Genomic DNA, 21,504 nt, shown 5'->3' with positions numbered 1-21,504 from the left:
ATGTTGTTTCATCGAGTTGTGTAAGAGTACTTTTGCACATATAACACACGCCCAATATAAGTGAACCCCAAATCAATGTAGTTCTCATCATATTTGCTCCTCTTCGATGGTCCAACGTCCCTGTCTGCTGTTAGGTGCTTTCCCGGGTAAGGGGGCAGTAGCTCTTCAGCTGCATCAGATTCACAACTGTCAGTGTCCATGCTAGCTGGGCTAACAACAAATGTAGAATTACTGATGCTAATATTGGACGTGCTCGTGGAAGCAGAACAGCTTGTGTCATCGACAGGTGCAGGTTATAGTACTGCTGGTAGTAGCAGTACTTCCAGTAGAGCTGGTATGTGTCTCTATGGATGCGGGCCTTACTTTTTTTAACCATTTATCAATTTTCGAGCAAACGGAATGAGCTGCAGTTACGTTTGGCTACATACAGACCGTTAGTGGAATTCCCGCGAGAGAGTAACGGTTAATGTGATTGGATGTCCATTATTTGACTAGGCTATCTGTATTTGACATTGTGTTGTTATTTCGCTGAACACTAGAAGGTTTAATTTTATTTTTGGCAGTGAAACGAGGCTACTCAGGCGAGACAAAAACCTCACCCAAATATAGCATTTAGTAGTATTATACTCCCTGCCTCATTGTCATCGCTTTTCAAACCCCTAAGAGATAATTATCTTCTTAACCCTGTTATATTATTAGGCCTAGTATCACCAGTTAGCTAGATGCATAGATCCTTGACTTTGTGCTGACATTTTGAAACAGAGCCAGCTAGCAGAAGGGTTCCACTGTGTCATTTCATCGGAACGATGTAGCGGCTGAAATGGGCTTATTTAACGGGGTAATCATGTGCCTCAGGTTTGAAAAGCCCCTTTTCATAAATGCGTGCTCCGAGGTGATGGTGAGGATGAATAGATTCTTGCTCCGTGAATGTGGGCGGTGGGTGGTTAAGACAACTGGGCCTCTCTCTATTCCCCCCCCCTGGGCAAGATAACATCTGACTCGAGCTCTAATGACGCTCTCGCTCAGTGTTTCATCATCTGAGACAGGCAGCTTTTTAGCACTGTCATTGTTACATGAGGAATGCTCCGGGGCACTCTCCGGCAGCTCTACTCAGGGAGGGGAGCCAGCCAGAAACGCTCCTCTAGTCGTCTCTTATCTGCAGAGTCAGTGGCGCGACTCCCTCTGAACAGACCGACCCTGCTTGCGTCATCTCACGTGTACCTACTGCACAAGTGTTCTAGCCAGCATCGCTGTGACTTCCAGAGCCGGTGGGCTCTAAGTTAATTAGTACCTGACTGAAAAGGACCCTGTGATTATCATTTAATAACGCTTATTAAAATGTACACCGCTCCTTCAATGCTAATAAGCAGAAGTAAAGCGGTGTAGGAGGAGAGCATATGGACCGCTGTGCCCCACACTTATGAATATAACCCCCTACATTTGATAAGTTCCTAATGTGTCAAATTAAACGCTCTCCCAAAGTGTTTTTTTATGGCTGCTTAACTCCTCCCTCAAATGGCGAGTAAAGATGCTCAAAACTGGCACCAAATGCACTGAATCAATCACGACACGAGCAGCAAAATGTCACAAAGAAAGCATTGTTGTCATGTGCCTTGTTTCTAACCAAGCAACCCAGTTTTTCCTGACCACAGAAAATAGGCTATAACTAGGTTCTGGGGTTTGGTCCAGGTGGTCACGGCCCTACTCATGCGATAGTGCTTTGACCCCTGACAATCTAATGCCCTTCAGGCTATCCTCACAGTCACAGGGAAGGCATCCAAAGCTCAGCCTCAGCAGCACCGCATCCCCCATCACTCTTCCCCTCCCAGCAGTCGCCATGGAATCGGTCTGCCCAGAGCGGCGTCAGTGAGAGAGGCTTTGATTGGTTTTCACACCTCTCAGGCTCTTGGCTGCGAGGCGCAGCGATAACATTACTCTTTGGCTGTGGATGGAGTAAAGCGGAGGAGGGATATCAATAGCACTATTATGCGCCAGTGGAGAAACTGAGCGGGAGTACAGTGCAGCACTGGCACAAACTAGCTGTAGAAACTGAAGGGGGCGTAGAGTGCAGCCCTGTGGCACCCCATCTGACTGGCGACTTGACTTCCCCCACACTAAACCAAGACCTCTGTGCCCCTCCACTAGGGAAAATGATGATCATATCCTGAAATATAGGAGTTCTTTGAAGGATGGTGCATGATTGCATTCCTTTTATATCAGGCCTATTGTTTTTAATCCACCGACTCAAAAAATAACTCCGTATTAGTCTCATGATGATAGTTATCTATCGGTGTTTGTTGTTAAGTGTAGCCTACTTTGCCCCAGACTTGTCTTAGAGATGATTGTATGATGGGTTTAGTACTTATAATCATATTATATCTAGCTACAGCTAGTTTCTTACATAAATAAGGCATAGCTTCACACATATAGCTTTGTTGGGCTCAGCTCAGCTCAACTTCATATCCCAAATCACATCCGTGTGAATGCCTGCTCTCTGTTTGATGCTCCCACTGGTGTTTTTTTATCACAGTGGGGTAAAAAACAGGCACTTTCCATCAGGTTTCTAATTTTGTATCGGGCTGACAACACCCGGCTGACCAGCGTGATTACACGTTATTTGCTCTGCGAACTCCCCGGTGTCCGATAACCCCTCCTTGATTAAAGGTCTGCTATCGTTCGTGACCGGAACAATAAGCTGGATGTTGAAACGGGGGAACCGTAAAGCGTGGTTCAGATTTACAACCACCCTTATAGAATTGATGTTGACATGTGATGTGAAGAAAAATATTTGGTCATCAAAAGTACGGTCCACTTCATCTTCTCTGACATGTTGCCTTGGCTAAAAGCAGAGGCATTGTGTTCCCATTATTTTAGAAGGGGCACGAAGTATGCGAGGATGGAGGGGGGTGGTACTCCTTTCTGGAAGTTTGAGAATTTAGAATTTTTCAAACATCTGAAACAGCTTTTTCCTGCATTCTAGAGCCATAATCATTATGCCTAATTCTCTTTGCCTTGTCCAGTCAGTGGACACCTTCCTCAAAATACCGCTGATAGAAATTTGTATAAAAAATTATGAAACAATGTGTTCTTAAATGAAGTTTAGCAATTAAAACAGGACAAATCTGAGGGAGCACGTGCCATACTGCAGTAGTAAACGCAGCTCTAGGTCAGAGCTAGCTAGACAGTGTGTGCATGGAGAGTGGCTGGCTGTATGCTGGTTTGTCAGTGGACTGGTAGGGAGGTTGTCCTATTTCAGCATGAACCTGTGACTGGGGAGCTGGCGCTCAGCTAATTAGGTCACTGCTCTCCCCTTACTGCCTGGTGGTGTGGAGGTGAGGCATTTCAACAGCAGAAGATAGATACCGGATGCTTCAGATTTTTACATCCAGTAAAATATCTGGTGCCTTGTTCTGTCTTTGGCGTCATTATCTTGCTAAAACACGTTGAAGCCAAAGCTACACATTGTAAGGTTTTAAAGATCCTTTATTGAAGCAGCTAGCTAGCTAGCGAGCTCAAACCTCTGAGCTAGCTACGCGCAGCCCCGCCGGGTTGCTGAGGCCGATACACACGACTCCCCGTATGTTTTGATATTAGGATCCCCATTAGCCGCTGCAAAGCATCAGCTGTGAATATCAATGTTGCCCCTCAGTATTCAATGTATTGAAGTCTGTCTGCATATGCCTAACCTCTGACCTGTCTTTAGGGTTTATTCATAATCTAGGTCTTTAACAAGGTCTTTCTTTAACTTGTGTTAATGTATTTTTTATTGTATTTTTCAGGGCCGATGCACGCGAGAGAACTGCAAATACCTCCACCCCCCGGCCCACCTCAAGACTCAGCTCGAGATCAACGGCCGCAACAACCTCATACAACAGAAGACGGCAGCAGCCATGTTGGCTCAACAGATGCCTTTCATGTTCCCTGGCACGACCATGCAGCCTACCATGGTGAGTAATGGACTACTTGATTATTTCTCTCTCTCTCTCTCTCTCTCTCTCTCACCACTTTAACATTTCTATCCCTCTCTGTCTCCCCTCTTCCCCCCACCTCACCCCCTATTCCTTGGTAGCAGTCGTTTCCTATTAGCCAGGGCCTGGGCTCCAGCCCGGGTCTGAGCTATGCTCCCTACCTGACCCACATGACCCACAGCATGGGCATGATGCCCACCGAGATGCTCCAGCCCAGCACCCAGAGTATCATCGTTCCCGGCAGCCCTCCCTGCTCCATGCAGAGCTCCTCCTCCAACCAGAAGCTGCTACGCACGGACAAGCTGGAGGTACACCACCACTAACCAACAACAATACCAGAAGTCCTAGTATATTAGTAGTTAGGAGACATCACCAACTAACCAATTACAATACCAGGAGTTAGGAGAGCCGGCCTCTGGGCAGTGACGATACAAGGAATCAAGAGAGTTTGCCCTACGAGGTGTTGGGAAAGCCTCTCCATAATTATCTCACGACATCGTCCTTACCCACCTAGGTTGAGGTAGAAGTTACCCCTTTTAACACAGATCTTATTTTACCTAGTCCTAACCTCACCCATCAGAGAGATAACATGTATATTTTACATACTCCCTTTCCACACACCTTGACTTTGAAAGAATAGATGACTTTAAGAACTTGAGCGCTGGCCAAGAATTCTAGACCTCGCCGTTGTTTAAATCTACTTAAGATAGATGAGGTTATTTCAATGGGGGTTTTGTTTATACAACAACAAAGCACCCAGGCCACTGTGTCGTAATGAAAACAAAGAATAGCCTTGGAAGGATGGCAAGCACAGACAGACCTCGGAGTGTAGGTGTATTGTGTGTTTATCTCAAAGTACCGTCACTTAGCAACAGAGCCATGTGGTTGCTAATGAGAGGCCGCGTTCCACTGAGGAATGGGGACACTCCCCACGCTAAGTGAGACTGTTTACCGCCTTCTGCGCGTGTTTGTAGAGGGGCTGTGTGTGTTCTCTCTCTGCTTTGTGTGTCTTTGCGTGTGTGTGTGTGTGGATTTGAGTGTGTGTTTGCGTGCACATGTGCGTGAGTGTTCTCCCCACACTTAGTGAGTGTGCGGTGTTGTTTTACATCCCAGGCTGTGAGTGAAGCCCCCTGTGATTGACTACGCCCAGGCTCTGAATAGATAAACACATCAATCTGTTCATTATTCAGTCCATAGTTATAAACCCAATGATAAGTTGTTGTTATGTTATTGGTATGTGTATTATATTGTATGATATATTAAGCCAATATTTGTGTGTGTCTGTCTGTGTGTGTCTGTTTGTCCGTGTGCACCCCACCCTCGTTCCCAGGTGTGCCGGGAGTTCCAGCGGGGCAACTGCGCGCGTGGCGAGACGGACTGCCGCTTCGCTCACCCCAGCGACAGCCCTATGATTGACACCAGCGACAACACGGTGACCGTGTGCATGGACTACATCAAGTCACGCTGCTCCCGGGAGAAGTGCAAGTACTTCCACCCGCCGGCCCACCTGCAGGCCAAGATCAAGGCTGCGCAGCACCAGGCCAACCAGACAGCCGTGGCCGCACAAGCTGCCGCCATGGTGAGACCCTCCGCCCCCCTCACAGCCTGTAGTGTAGAGTAGTGAGCACCTCACAGCACATACACTAGAGTAGGGTGGCAGAAATCTGCTAACTTTTCCAAATTCCCTGGTTTTCCAAAATCCTGGTTGAAATATTCCTGAAATCAGGAGGAAATCCTTGAACGGTAATTTCTGGAAAACCTGGGACTTTTGGGAAAATTACAAAACTTTTGTAGCCCCAGCAATGTCAGACAGCACACCTGACAAAGGGCCAGATCAAAAAATATCTGTTCTAATGTTTACAATATGTAATCAACTATAGACGATTAGTTTGGTAAAGTACACAAACTTAAATCTTAAAAATTCTACTTTACACATCTACAAAAGAACACAAGTACATAAAATGTGGAGCACTGTTTTATTTTTCCATACAGTTGATATACCATCTTCCTAGAATACTATAATGGACGCTTCTATACAATTCACGGAAATGTGACCACTCAACCCACCCTCAGGTCATTGTATAGGCTCTATAGTTATCAGGCTTTAGAGAAGGTAAAGTGAATGTATAACACGACCACAACAGTCTATGACCGGGGACCATCCCAAATGGATTCTATTCCCTATATAGTGCACTAATTTTGACCAGGGCCCATCCCAAATGGTTTCTATTCCATATATAGTGCACTACTTTTGACCAGAGCCCTCTGTTCAAAAGTAGTGCACTATATAGGGATTAGAATGCCATTTGGGACGAAGTCTATTATTAGCTTCAGGCTAGGAGCTTTTTTTTTCACCCTTGATCATACATACAAAGACGATGCCCACCCTCCTCTCAATGATAAGTGTAGATCTCTGCAGATTAGTACAAATTGAATCAAGAGAGATGGATGAGAATGCGACGCCATTGGTCCACTCCCTCATTATTGGACCCTCCCCCTTCACTAAGGCAGGCAGAGAGACAGGCAGGCAGGAGCAGGTTTTGGCAATAGGACTTTCACGAGGCTGTGACCCTCCCTCCCCTCTCACTATACTTCGTGTCCACATTGGCCCGAGTCAGTCGCTGTTGAATGGGTGAACTTGGCTCTGTCTTGCCCGCTGTCACTCACACTGTGCTGTCACTGCTCTCACGCTGCTGTCTGATTCCATGGCATCGTCCAGCATGCTTTTCGTCTCATCAGCTTGCTCGTCCATCGCTGCTTGCTCTAAAAACCCAACCGCACCTCCACTGATACTAGGTGAAAAGATGACTCGAGCACAGTTATGGTTTAAAAGACAAAGGACATAAACAATAGGAAAACACACGTCATCCAGTGCTGAAGCCATGATTATGAGTTTGACAACTCGCGCTCTGTTTCCTTAAGCTGGTGTGACGTGAGATAAAATATTGGGGCGACAGGGCTTACGGTTTACCGGAAGACAGAGAGCTTTTTAGTCAGCTCTATGGGAGCATTTCCCCACTGCAATTCTCTCAATAAATGTATCATGTACTATAAAGCCATTACAATGTATTGACACAAGGTACAGTAAGTTAGATACTGTTTTAGTTTTTTATAAAGGAGAACTTATGTATATTTATCATTTTTATGACAGGATAGGAGCAAAAACCGAATCCCTGCCGAAGGGGGAAGCATATGGTTCCGGAAGCGAGAGGATTAACCTCTCGACCAGACTCTTGTCCTAAGTTAGATACAGTTATGGGCACTGAAAAGTTGTACCATAGTACAGTTTGTTGTGACAAACTATCAAAAGGAGTTAGAGTGCCATGTTGCTCATGCATCGTGTAACTTTTTAGTGCCCGGAGCTGTACCAACAATACATGTCATGAGCTTACATTCCCCAAAGATTTGGTCATCTGGAAATATACCCCATCAGAACCAAGTTTATAGTACATAAGATTATAAACAACAGGTGGAGGTGGTTGAGTTTTACGCTATGCAGTTACACTGAGACTATCATTTGATTTCATTTTTCTCCATTTTGTCTTCATAGCCTGTCGTGTCGCAAGTTGAATGCTGTCATCTTTGCTTGCCCCCCCCCTTAATTAAAACAGAATATTTCTACCCCCTCCTCCATTTGCTTCCATTAACTATAACATTTCAGTCTGAATCTAACACCGAATCTGAGGTGTATTCATTTGGGATGATGGTAACACTTTATAAAATACCTAATACCTTTATAAAAGGTACCTTAATGTAAAGTGTTACCGAAAAATCTTAGTATTATCCTACACGTAAAGGAAAGGCTTGTGCATGGTCTAGTAATCATAAGTGCCTTGGTTGTCCCATCGATGTTTGCTGTTTCCTTTGTGCAATGTCATCGATTTGGTTTCATTCAGAAGGCTTGCAAACAAACAAACGTCATTTTTTAAATCTTCTTTAAATGTTGTTGCATTGAGCTAATATCCATTATTTTTTTTTTACTGTAGAATCCAAGAGGAATGTAGAATAAACAGAGCTCCACATTCTGATGACTTTCCTAATAACAGATATTGTTACAATTCACATTTTGACTTTCACCTCTCCAAAGTTGCCCATTAACCACACACTAACAAGTTACACATTTGGGTTCACTCATGTATTAGTGCAGTTATGGAAAGAAAAATAATAGTTTTGCTTTTACCACCTAAATCAGAATTTTTCTACCCCATGACTGAAATGGATGTGACTGACCAGCTTCCAAAACATTGTCCATTCTACCATTGTCTGCCATAGGGCATCTTCTATCAAACCATTGGTCATAATGGTCTCCATGAAATGTTCATTGGTTCCAAATTGCACTGCTTTTATTGTAAAAGCTAATAATTCCAATCAACAAGACATGTGGTCCTTTATTGTCCAATCAACAATACTTTTGATTCTCCATTGTCCATTGAGCAGAAACTCTCACTTGCTGAGAACATCTAGTCCCTAGTAGCCCATTCCCTTAGCCCCTTATCTTGTTTTTGTTTTCCCAGATCTAAAAGGACTGGATAGGTTTAAGCGACGGTGATGGTTCCATCCTAGCCCTCTAATATGTTTGCTTTCACCTATCCAGTCCTTTCAACTCTATGAACACAATAGTAAGGGCTAGAGCAAAGACTAGGGTTTTTCGGTGAAAAATGTATGTTGCACTCACATCCTATTCTGTCATGGTGGCCAGACACACCAAAGCACCGAATACAGAGCCAACAATATTCCATACAGCAGATAGTGTACAAGTGTGTTTACAGAAGAGGCTGAATCCTACCTTTTTAGGTCTGCGAACATAACTCAAACTTTCACGTAAATCACGATGTCAAAGGGAGATTTATGAAAAATGTTGACTTATGCGCACAGATCTCAAGTTAGGATTTGGCCCAACTGAATGTCGATTGTGTTTATATCAATAATACCCCCAAGATATTTTGATACATAGATTGATTAGATAGCTGATTTACTTGTAAAGAAGTAGCTAGCTTTACAGAACTAATAACTGCTATCCAAATAGTTTGTTTACTTCATAAGTACATTTGAAAATCTTTGTATTTCTTAAACTTTTTAACCAAAGGTATAGTAGATGCTTTTTTTGCTTTCGTACTAATTCAGAACTTTAGCGATATGTTTCTTTAAACAAACAAACTATTTTTTGTTTATGTGCATGCCTATTGTTTTGTACGTGGTATACTGCATTCAGATTATTTTGTTTTGTTTTTCCTTCTCACCTATCCACAATGCAATGCTGTCCCCCATGACGCACCTCTGCTTGCTGTTACCTGTATGTTAATACGCTTGACTCCCATTGGCCCACTGCCATCATGTGCTCGCTGCCTGCTATTTAAAGACTCAGTCGACTGCCAAAGCAATGAAGCGACCCCTCGAGGCAACTGTAGAACTGGTACTTTGACCTTTCACCTTTTGCTTTGCATGTAGCTTCTTTAATGTACTGTAGCAACTCACAATAATTTTAATTTGGCTTTTTGCTGTTTTAAATGCCCAAGTATTTGTATTATGCAATTAATATCCACTAATATGATTCTTGTAGTTATTATTTTAGTATGCTTTACATTTGATTGATCGTATAACAACAATGAGAATGTTAATTCCCAAGTATCAATTAGTTTGTTACTGTACTGTAAATCATTGTTTTATAATTGCCTTGCTAGATATCGTGTGTAGTTCCTTCATTGTCCCCATGTGGTTATTTAAACCTAAGTTGCCATTGTGACGTCTCTGTCGTAACTTTGTGCTGTTTTGTAGCTAGTAGCCACAAAAGACCACGAGCAGCAGTGTGATTTCTCGTGTTATAGTATAGAGAATAGTCATGTGAATGTAGTCATTTTTGAGGCCTCCGCCTCATTGTATCTAACGTCTCCTCGTCCCTCCCGTACAGGCGTTCCCCCACGGCTGCCTGCAGCCGCTACCAAAGAGACCAGCACTTGAGAAGAGCAACGGGGCCAGCTCACTCTTTCACCCCAGTATGTTGCACTACCAGCAGGCCTTGGCCAACGCACAGCTGCAGCAGCAGACGGCTTTCTGTGGCTTTCCCACAGGTAGGGGGTACACCCGCCCGCAACACATGTTCATACACACGCACACACACACATAGTATGTAGGCACACACACACACACACCTATACACATTTATGTACACACACACACACACACGTTTGTACACACTTTTGTACACAGATACACACCCATGTAGCATGTAGACACACACTGGATAGAGCTTCCCCAACTTTCCGTTTCCCCATAAAAGCATCAAAGGGCAAAATTCAAGTATATAACCCTTAAAAGGTTTCACCAGGTGAGCTTGTGAGGAAATAAGATATTCCCCATATTTTCTCCAAAAGTTTGAGGCCAGTCCCTCTTTAAACCAACAGAGCGCTCAAGCGCTTTTCCTCAAGTGGAAATCAAGTTGATATGGGCCCTGTTCAAAATAGTGCAGTGCACTAGATATGGAATAGGATGCCATTCGGAATGCAGCCACGGTATGCTCGCTTCTCATATAAATGTGTAATTGCAGCCAGGTGCCAGGACAAGGTAGAGGCATGGATATCCTTTGATCACAGCGGTAAAACTCTTTTGTGGCTGATGATGGGATATATTGCTGTATGATTATATTAAGTACACTAGGCATTTTATGGCCTACTTATAAAACGGCAGACTTCCAGTCTTTGCACTAAGCTTGCGCTAACGCCAGTTGCAATTGGCTCGCTAAACTTCCTCTAACTTCCTTCATACTAGACGCAGAGACATACACATGGTATCCACGAGTTCATCTGACTCTGGAGAAGTAGATAAAGGTATTCATTGCCAAAATCCCAAACAATCCCTTTAAGCCACTTGTGGATGAGACTACCTTCCCTAACCCCCTATCCCTCCCTACCTACTCCTTTCTTTAGTGTTCAAATCAAAGTTTATTTGTCACGTGCGCCGAATACAACAGGTAGACCTTACAGTGAAATGCTTACTTGCAAAAAAGGTATTAGGTGAACAATAGGTAAGTAAAGAAATAAAAACAACAGTGAAAAACAGTAGCGAGGCTATAAAAGTAGCGAGGCTATAAAAGTAGCGAGGCTACATACAGACACTGGTTAGTCAGGCTGATTTGAGGTAGTATGTACATGTAGATATGGTTGTGTTATTATCCTCCATGGCTTTTACACCCTTCCTCTCCTTTCCTAGTGTAGGAAGCTTGTTCAGAATGCTGTGTACACACCACACATGAGTTCAATTAATATCGGTTTCTCTATGAAAACTCTAGCTGTGCTTTATTGAACCAAAAGTGCAAACCCTGCCCATCTGGCACTCCAGATCCAACGCATAAAGTCATTTTAAAGAAGACATACTATTTGAACTCAGGTCTGATTCGTTCTCACTGCATGGCCCAAGCATCCAGCCCTTAACCTTCTCTAGCCTGATCCCAGAAATGTGTGTGCTGTCTTGCCAGCTCCTATTGCCATTGTCACGCCATGTGTCTGCTGTGACAGAGACCATAGGAGTTGGCAAGATGACACACACATCTGCGATCTGAGGCTAATTAACCTCTGACACTGAAGAAGTTTCATTTGTAGAATGTGTGACCTTACCTTCCCACCCCCTCCAGAACACATTTTTTCATCATTTATTTACAGACCAGACATTCTTTTTTTTTATTTGACTTTTATTTAACTAGGCAAGTCAGTTAAGAACAAATTCTTATTTACAATGACGGCCATACCCGTATGACGCTGGGCCAATTGTGCACCGCCCAATCACGGCCGGATGTGATACAGCCTGGATGTGTAGCATAAAGTATGGCATAAGACTACAAATGGAGTCAAACTGCACAGTCCAGTTATACCAATTGCAGGCTTGTGAAATTTGTTTAAAGGCATGTTGTTTATATAGCTAGCTACCAAAATCTCTAGCCTGGTCCCAGATCTGTTTGTGCTCTCTTGCCGGCTCCTATGGTCAATGGCATGCCATACAGTACAAACCGATTTGGGACCAGGCTACCACCAAAATCTCTGTCTTTCTTCTCTAACATGTTTTTCTCCTTCCCTTATTAACCCTCTGTTCACTCTCTTCCACTGCATGATCACACAGGGTCAGTCTTGTGCATGACTCCTGCTAGCAGCCTTGGTAGGTTCCTTCCTGTCCCTTTTTCATTCTCTCACATATTCTTTTAAAGGTTTAGGGTGAAGTTGCCCCTAGACTTTGATCTTGGGTCTCCACTAATAGTTAAGGTTAGGATTGGGGGAGGAGAAGCTGATCCTAGATCTGTACCTAGGGGAAAATTCACCATGGAGCCTTTTTAAATTGGGGGGAGAACGGGAACAGGCCGGGAGATGTAAGCACTCACAGGTGACACAAAGTTCATGGATGTTGTGACACAGTGAGAGGCACGGTTGTAGAACATTGGGCTAGAGTGCATGATTGATTGTTTTTACTGAAAAGCGTCACAAAGTGCTGCAAAGTCCTACATGTCAATTTGAACTCCCCGGTAAGAGATGATTGTTAATTAGCTACTTACTGTCTTATACCCTAATTATGAAATGTGAAGTGTTATTCTTAACATTATCAGTATTAGTATATATATTTTTTAAATGCATTCCAAATGAATTGTTTGTTGAAAAGTAGATATTGTATTGTTTACTGTGCTGTGTTGATCCCAGAGACAAATAGAAAGAGGGTGAACACAATTGGTAGAAAAGCTCTCGATCTTGATGGGGCTCTAATAGTTTTCTAGTTAATCTCAATCTTATAATAGCACTCATCATATCTCACTCAGTCCTCTGGGAACAACTGATTGTCGGGCCAAATTTCCTTGATTGTAATTCAGGTTTTTCTCTTTCTTTCTCTTTTCTCCCATGCTTTCTCTCGCTTTTGCATTGTGATGTGCACGCCTTCCGCTGGGCTAACGTTGGCTCGCCCCTCTCTGTAATATGCTTCATGCCCAAAAACCACAACAACCAAACAATCAACACACGTTGCCATGGTTACCACACTGCCTACCTGTTCATTGCTTCCATGGTCCCCCCTTCCTGAAAAAGTACCCATGATGTACAGTGCTACGCCTGCTACTATCTCTGCAACAACAACTCCTGCCACAAGTGTCCCCTACGCAGCAGCAGCGCCAGCCAATCAGGTTTGCTCATTTTAAAGCTTTCTTTCATACAGTCCCAGAGCTCTAAATAAGTGCTTGACGACCATAGTCCATCGAGCTGATCTACTATCATTTCAATTAAAGTAGTCAATTTCTTATTTTACTTCTATGACTGCAGAAGAGTTGACTACTTCAAAATGGTGAAAGCCCTCAATGGCGCTGCCTATGTTAAAACAGGCTTTGGGCCAAGTGTGCCCTCTATCCAACTCTATGGCTGAGCCCAACCTCAACATCCTTCAATTAAATTCAAACTTTATTGTCCCAACAGGGAAACTCATTCATGCTCTAGTCTAGTCTGCTACTGTGGTATATTTCAATGTCTGCCACAGGTGTCAGAATGTGTTGGCTTTTATTTCAGAGGACTGCTGTACGTTTTGTACAAGTATATGTTTAGTAATTTATTGGGCGTGTCACACAATGACCCAGTGAAGCACTTATTCAGAGCTCTCACATTTGCAAATAATAGTTGTCTTGTGTTGCATTAGATCCTAGTTTTTGTTTTGCATGTATATTGTTTTTCATCCACTTTACTTTGATGTCAAGTTTCCCTCTTCACCTGCGTTAGAAACATCACCTGTATGTTTCGTGACACACGCACGCACATACATTTTTTTCCACCTAAAAAAAGCCTAGCCACTCCATCTCCATCCACCATGTTGGCTCCTGTCAGAAAACGCAGCTTCACTCTCTGACTCCTTGTTCGGCTTGGCGGTGATGGGTGAGGACGAAAGCCTTGAGGAAACTGTCGATCCAGGGTGGCCACCTCTGCTATATTAGTGTTACAGGAGACAGGACGATGCCTCCAGAAAGACCTAAAATGGCTCCAGATAAGCACAGTTACTAGCTAGACGCATGCCTCTGTATCAGCAGGGGCCGGGAAGTTGCAGTTGGGTGCGTAAGTCGGGTGACGTACACACACACACAACCTCGTTTATTAAACCTGACAATTACAGTGCACTGCCAGGTGGAGTGCCCGCAGCAAACAATCAGTCTCCCATTAAACCCACTTAGCAAGGCTTTGAGCGGTGGCCACGTTACAGGCTTGATGAGATTTGATTTACATCTCAGTGGTCAGTGAGCTTTCCCAGAAATGTATTGGACGGATGACGTCGTTCCATGATCATCAAGACTTCCGGTTGCCGGTGAATGTTCATTATTTCACACTGTTCCCTCAAATTGGTTTATATTGAGAGATTCTCAGTGTAGAAAGGGATGGTTGATTTTCTGTTGGTTTCACATCATTATATTTTAAATCCCAGGCTTTATTTGGTCAAAAAATGGACCAGAAAATGTACTCTTACACATCATACAGTGCGTTCAGAAAGTATTTATACCCCTTGACTTATTCCACATTTTGTTGTTACAGCCTGAATTCAAAATGGATGAAAATGTTTTATATTTATTTTCGCAATCTTTTTGAACATGTAATACAGATATCTCCTTTACATAAGTATTCACACCCCTGCATCAGTACTTTGTAGAAGCACCTTTTGTAGCGATTACAGCTTTGAGTCATCTTGGGTATGTACCAATCTTGCACATCTGGATTTGGGGGTTTTCTCCCTTCTGTGCAGATTTTTTTCAAGGTCTCTTAAGTTAGTTGGGGAGTAACATTGAACAGAAATCTTCTAGTCTGGGCTTTGGCAGGCCACTCAAGAACTGAAGCAGAGATGAGGAAGTCATTAAAAAATCATGTTAAACACTATTATTGCACACAGAGTGCAACTTATTATGTGACTTGTTAGGCACATGTTTTACTCCTGAACTTATTTAGGCATGCCATAACAAAGGGGTTGAATACTTATTGACTCAAGACATTTCAGCTTTTCATTTTTTTATTAAAAAAAATACAGAAAAACACAATTACACATTGACATTATAGGGTATTGTGTGTAGGCCAGTGACCATAAATCACAATTTAATACATTTTAAATTTAGGCGGTGATAACAAAATGTGGAAAAAGTCCAGGGGTGTGAATACTTTCTGAAGGCACTGAAACTTTAACATGTTAGACGCCTTTAATCAAGACTCTAGAATTTCAATTGATATTCTAAAAAATATTCTCTCTATACTGATTCTCCTCCCAGCATCTAGTCTGTATGACCAACCACGCTAATAATATTACTGGCACATGACTTATTATTGCTGCCTATGATGTTTTATTATTGTAGGTCTACTATTGCGGATAGGTCTCTCCACCATTTTCCTCAAAACTCAATAAGCAGTCCCACTTGCTATTTATCATTCATGACTAGCAATTTCCTTGATATTGTTCTGTTTTTGGACCATGACCAGGGAGAAATATGACTTTGCCCTTAAGGATTTTTAATGATTACCTTAGAAACACACACCCATCGCCATTTTGTAGCCTCTCCAGAGGGCGTTCCAAATGGCACCCTATTCCCTACAGTGCACATAAAGCCGTTTGGGCCCTAATCACTGATGTGGTGCACTATACTGGGAAAAGTGTTCCATATGGGGGACTAACCTGAATCCCAAATCAACCCCTAGCCCCTATGCACTTGTGTGGATCTGAGCGGAGTGCATAGGTGTAAGCAATGGATAGGGATTCAGGGTATATGCCGTCACAGTCCAGACACAACCCAGCTACAGTATTACATGAGTTGTCTATCTATAATATATCATATACATTGTGTTTTCACAGTAAGATTTTTAATAGTTTGGTTTGAAACAGCGTAGCGTGTTTGACATAGGTGAAGTGGACTCTCTTTTTAAGGCCCAGTGCAGTCAATGTGATTTTCCTGTGTTTTCTATATATTTCCACACTATGAGGTTGGAATAATACTGTGACATTGCGAAGATGATGATAATGCCCTTTTAGCTGAAATTTCAGCATGTTTTGGTGGGATGGAGTTTTGGCCTGCCTGGTAATATATGTTAGACCAATAAGGAAGAGTTCCAAACCATTAAATAGCTCATTTGTTTTTCCATCCCCACTCAGACCTCTCCAAGACTGCTTTGTGCTATTTCTTTTATTTAATTAACAATCACAGTAAGGTACTTAATTGTTACCCAGAAGTTATTTGATATAGAGATTAAAATGGCTGCATTGGACCTTTAAAGGACAGGACACACCATAACTGATATTGGCCTGCTGGGTGTTGACGAACGGTGCTGATTCAACATGTAGCGATTTAATATGCTACCCGATGATTTTAACCGTTCATCGACGTAGTCTGTTTTTAGCTTCTAAAGGTCATCTTGAAATACAGACAATTAGGGCTGTCCCCAACAAAAGAAAATCTTGGTTAACCGAAAATCGTTGGTTCTATTTTACCATATATAGACAAGCCCTGTGTTTTAATAAAATCAACTAAATGCATTGAGCTTGTCTGATGCTTTAAGCTTACGGTTTGATGAAATAAGACAAATGCCTCAAGAGGGCGACAGAGATCTAGATAGCCAGAAGAAGAAAAAAAAAAACTTACCTGACCCTATTCTCCTCCTGCTGGCTTTCGCAGATTCTGCCATTACTCTCCTGAAGTTGCCGGTGATAGTCTACACGAAGGGAGTCGGCATCGTTTTTTTTATGTGGCATGCCATTTTATCTTACCACTTCTACCGATCTGCTTCCCAGTTATGGTTTTCATATGCACATTTTCGTGAAAGTCACTGTCAAAGTCATGTGGTTAATCAAAATTCTATCTAAATGAAAATGATTCAAGCCTAAAAAGTAACTTATATTGCCATTTCCAATTATGTAAAAATAGCCTACATAAAGCCAACAAATAAAACTATTGCAACCTGCAGGTAGAAAATATCCTGATCAAAATAAATATCCTATAAATCACATTGGCTACGCATGGCCTGACTGCAACTAACTTGAAACATTGTATTAACTTGGGTCCGGCTGAAGCTCACGCTAGCTAACTGTATAAAATATTCTGGGCCCTCAGTTTCCCACGCCAGTGAGCTCGGGACAGACACAGCTGTAGGCTATTTGCACAAGGGATAAGAAGCAGAGCTTGACTTGGGCAGGAGCTCACCGGAGCTGATTACCGACACCTCACATTTTCTACTGCTTGAGCTCCTGTTCCTCTTATAGAATATTAGCTAAAAGGAATTGTGGAGCTCCTAAATATAAACAGTACCAGCACACAAAATGAGTACCGGAACTTATTTCAGTCCAACTCCAGCACTGATAAGCTGTAATCAGGTAGCCCTATTTTATGACGTTTCCACTGAATCAGAGGATGCGATTTTTCACTTTCACGCTGGGTGATAATCGAAAGGGAGAGAGCAGGAAAGATTTTTCAAATGCATTAAGGAACTATTGTAATTCTCAATGGATGTAAAAACAGATGTTGTTTGCTTGCTGTTTGAGCTGAAGAACACATTACTTTGAGAAGCTCCACAGGTCATTAGTGGTGGTGCGTTAAGCCAATCAGAAATACTATCAGATCCCCAAATGGGCACATGTATATGCCTACATTTGCATGCAGGCCAGCTATCCTATACGTCTACATCTATGTGTGCGCATCCTTACTCAACGTTGACAGGAGCGGTCCAAACAAAAGACAATAATTCAATTGAAAAAAACTGGTAAATGGAATCAAATAAACCAAAACTTGTTTCTTACAAGTGTAGCATAGGTTGTGCACTCTGCAAACAATGTGTCCACTCTGACAATGAAAACAGGAAGACTGGAATAATGATATTGAATGCATTAACAGAAATGACCATAACCAAAGTAACAAACTTTGTAGATAAGAAATTATAGGAATTAACAGTAAATGTACTACTGGTGATATACAGTACCAGTCAAAAGTTTGGACACACCTACTCATGCAAGGGCTTTTCTTTATTTGTACTATTTTCTACATTGTAGAATAATAGTGAAGTTAGCAAAACTTTATAAATAACACATATGGAATCATGTAGTAACCAAAAAAAGTGTTAAACATATCAAAGCTTTGCACACTCTTGGCATTCTCTCAACCAGCTTTACCTGGAAAGCTTTTCCAACAGTCTTGAAGGAGTTTCCACATATGCTGAGCACTTGTTGGCTGCTTTTCCTTCACTCTGCGGGCCAACTCATCCCAAACCAGCTCAATTGGGTTGAGGTCGGGTGATTGTGGAGGCCAGGTCATCTGATGCAGCACTCCATCACTCTCCTTCTTGGTAAAATAGCCCTTACACAGCCTGGCGGTGTGTTGGGTCATTGTCCTGTTGAAAAGGAATGATAGTCCTACTAAGCACAAACCAGATGGGAAGGCGTATCACTGCAGAATGCTGTGGTAGCCATGCTGGTTAAGTGTGTTTGAATTCAAAGTAAACCACAGACAGTGTCACCAGCAAAGCACCTGCATACCATCACACCTCCTCCTCCGTGCTTCACGGTGGGAACCACACATGCAAAAATCATCCATTCACTTACTCAGCGTTTCACAAAGACACGGCGGTTGGAATCAAAAATCTCAAATTTGGACTCATCAGACCAAAGGACAGATTTCTACTAGTCTAATGTCCATTTCTCGAGTTACTTGGCCAAAGCAAGTCATTTCTTCTTATTGGTGTCCTTTAGTAGTGGTTTCTTTGCAGCAATTTGACCATGAAGGCCTGATTCACGGTCTCTGAACAGTTGATGTTGAGATGTGTCTGTTACTTGAATTCTGTGAAGCATTTATTTGAGCTGCAATTTCTGAGGCTGGTAACTTTTAATGAACTTGTCCTCTGCAGCAGAGGTAACTCTGAGTCTTCCTTTCCTTTGGCGGTCCTCATGGGAGCCAGTTTCATCATAGCGCTTGAAGAAACTTTCAAAGATCTTGAAATTTTCCGCATTGATTGACCTTCAAGCGCTATGACGGACAGTTGTTTCTCTTTGCTTATTTGAGCTGTTTTTGCCATAATATGGACTTGGTCTTTTACCAAATAGGGATATTTTCTGTATACCACCTCTACCTTGTCACAACACAACTGATTGGCTCAAACGCATTAAGAAGGAAAGAAATTCCACAAATTGACTTAACAAGGCACACCTGATAATTGAAATGCATTCCAGGTGACTACCTTATGAAGCTGGTTGAGAGAATGCCAAGAGTGTGCAAAGCTGTAATCAAAGCAAAGGGTGGCTACTTTGAAGATTCTCAAATATAACATATATTTTGATTTGTTAAACACTTTTTTTGGTTACTACATGATTCCATATGTGTTATTTCGTAGTTTGTCTTCACTGTTATTCTACAATGTAAAAAATAGTAAAAATAAAGAAAAGCCCTTGAATTAGTAGGTGTATCCAAACTTTTTGACTGGTACTGTATGTAATGGAGAATTGTTATACACTAATAATCAAATGCAAACAATTCACACAATCAAGTTATGAAATAATGAATGTGCACAAATTGGCGGGAGAGAGCGTATTCTGGTGAGAAGTGCATTGTGCATCTGGGCGTATGGTCAATCCGGCATTGGCCTTGGCCATGCAGCATTTACGTTGATACAGCCTCAGCAGAAGTCAGGGCATTCATACTTTTTGCGCTTCACGGAGCAGTGCAGAGCTGTTGTCAAGGAAGTGAGTTTTGTTTTCTGCAGGATGTACCGCCCCAACCTACCGTCAACCAATCATGTCAATGCGGAGCTATGCAGAGCCCTCCACATTGTTACAAAATTTGTGAGGCGCATGACGATGCGACGCAGAGCTCAGTTTGGCCTCTGGATGCGTCTGGAGGCTCCGCAGTTGCGTCACACCCTCCATATGAAGCCTCCGACCACATTTTCAGATCAAGCATAAATTGTTTTACATTTCGACTAATTGGCGTCAGCCCCACAGACAATAGTCTTGATCATAAGTACCTGCAGGTCAAACCTCTCACTGCCCTGACACGAATGTGGGGGCTCCCTCTTCTGGCTGAATTGGGAAATACAGTTGTGGGTTTTGTCACATTGGTTAGAAAAAGTAATTAGCGTAGACATTGGTTCACATATTTGCAGGATGATTGTACTATGTCCCCTTTGGGGCTGCTGTCTGCAATAAGGATTTCCGTAAAGTGCCATCATAGGCACAAAAAGCAATCAAGTGTCACGCACAACATCATCTGGTGTTGGCTTTTCTTTTATGGTGGGCCAGGCATCCACCGCTGACTTGTCATTTCCTTTTTTCTGTCCATCATGACCCATTCACTCACTCCATTTTACTGATTATCTGTTGTTACTTCTGTCCTCATCAGTGATATCTGTGTACTCCATTTCCCAGCATGCATGCATCTCCAGCCTCTGTGTGTGAAGTGACCTTTTGCCTTTGCTAGCATTGATCTGTAACGCATGGAAATAAAATGTCTAAAAGGCAAACGTCATTATTTCAATGCCGTAGCTGGTACAGCGCATCATGGTGGTCCTCTATGCTTCCGCCAGGTCATCTGTCTGTCTGCTTTCTAACTGAGGCCTTTCACCGCCATGATAAGCCAATAATTTGCTCTCTGTGGTCCTGTCCAAAAACGACCCCTAGACCCTACCACCTAAACAGTTGACCTATTTTGTATATTTTAAAGAATTTGATAGATGTAGCTCAACCTTTTCCTCTGATATTACTTACACCCATCTAGTATTCTTGGATCTACGGAAGTGCCTAGGGGGGTAGAGGCAAGGGGTTTGGAGAGGGCCTCTGTCTGGGTAACCAGCGGTAAGCGACTAGGAGCCAACGGGACATCACACAACATCAATATAACATTGAGCTTTTTCTTTTCTTTTATCATTTTTTTTGCTCATAAGTCAAATGACTCCACTCGTGTCATTAAAATGACTTATTATGAGCTTGCAGGATCTACATTACATACACTATATACACAAAAGTATGTGCACACCCCTTCAAATTAGTGGATTTGGCTACTTCCGCCACACCCGTTGCTGACAAGTGTATAAAATCGAGCACATAGCAATGTAATCTCCATAGACAAACATTGGCATTAGAATGGCCTTACTGAAGAACTCAGTGACTTTCATAGGATGCTACCTTTCCAACAAGTCAGTTTGTCAATTTTCTGCCCTGCTAGAGTTGCCCTGATCAACTGTAAGTGCTGTTATTGTGAAGTGGAACGTCTTGGAGCAACAACGGCTCAGCCGTGAAGTGGTTGGCTTCACAAGCTCACAGAACGGCACTGCCGAGTGCTCAAGCGTGTAGCTTGTAAAAATCGTCTCTCCTCGGTTGCCACCGTCACTACCGAGTTCCAAACTGCCTCTGGAAGCAATGTCAGCACAAGAACTGTTCATCTGGAGCTTCATGAAATGGGTTTCCATGGCCGAGCAGCCGCACACAAGCCTAAGATCACCATGCACAATGCCAAGTGTCAGCTGGAGTGGTGTAACGCTCACTGCCATTGCACTGTGGAGAAGTGGAAACGTGTTCTCTG

The 21,504-nt window shown here is 42.7% G+C and overlaps 1 protein-coding gene across 12 annotated transcripts in view; it reads left to right on the top strand.

Annotated features, from left to right (window-relative positions):
* LOC106575106 (muscleblind-like protein 2a) overlaps nt 1–21,504 on the top strand; it is a 75,612-nt gene that overhangs the window by 49,069 nt on the left and 5,039 nt on the right. For 3 of the 12 annotated variants that reach the window (XM_014151301.2, XM_045698763.1, XM_014151300.2), the window contains 7 exons: nt 3,780–3,947; nt 4,070–4,276; nt 5,299–5,547; nt 9,328–9,381; nt 9,877–10,036; nt 12,078–12,113; nt 13,025–13,119. In XM_014151301.2, the coding sequence (XP_014006776.1) occupies nt 3,780–3,947; nt 4,070–4,276; nt 5,299–5,547; nt 9,328–9,381; nt 9,877–10,036; nt 12,078–12,113; nt 13,025–13,119 (969 nt within the window). The remainder of the gene's footprint in view (nt 1–3,779; nt 3,948–4,069; nt 4,277–5,298; nt 5,548–9,327; nt 9,382–9,876; nt 10,037–12,077; nt 12,114–13,024; nt 13,120–21,504) is intronic. The other 9 variants (XM_014151302.2, XM_014151308.2, XM_014151306.2 and 6 more) reach the window with 9 other exon arrangements.

Source organism: Salmo salar, chromosome ssa17, assembly GCF_905237065.1.
Source record: "Salmo salar chromosome ssa17, Ssal_v3.1, whole genome shotgun sequence".
Classification (NCBI taxonomy): domain Eukaryota; kingdom Metazoa; phylum Chordata; class Actinopteri; order Salmoniformes; family Salmonidae; genus Salmo; species Salmo salar.
This window is presented reverse-complemented; position numbering and strand designations above follow the sequence as displayed.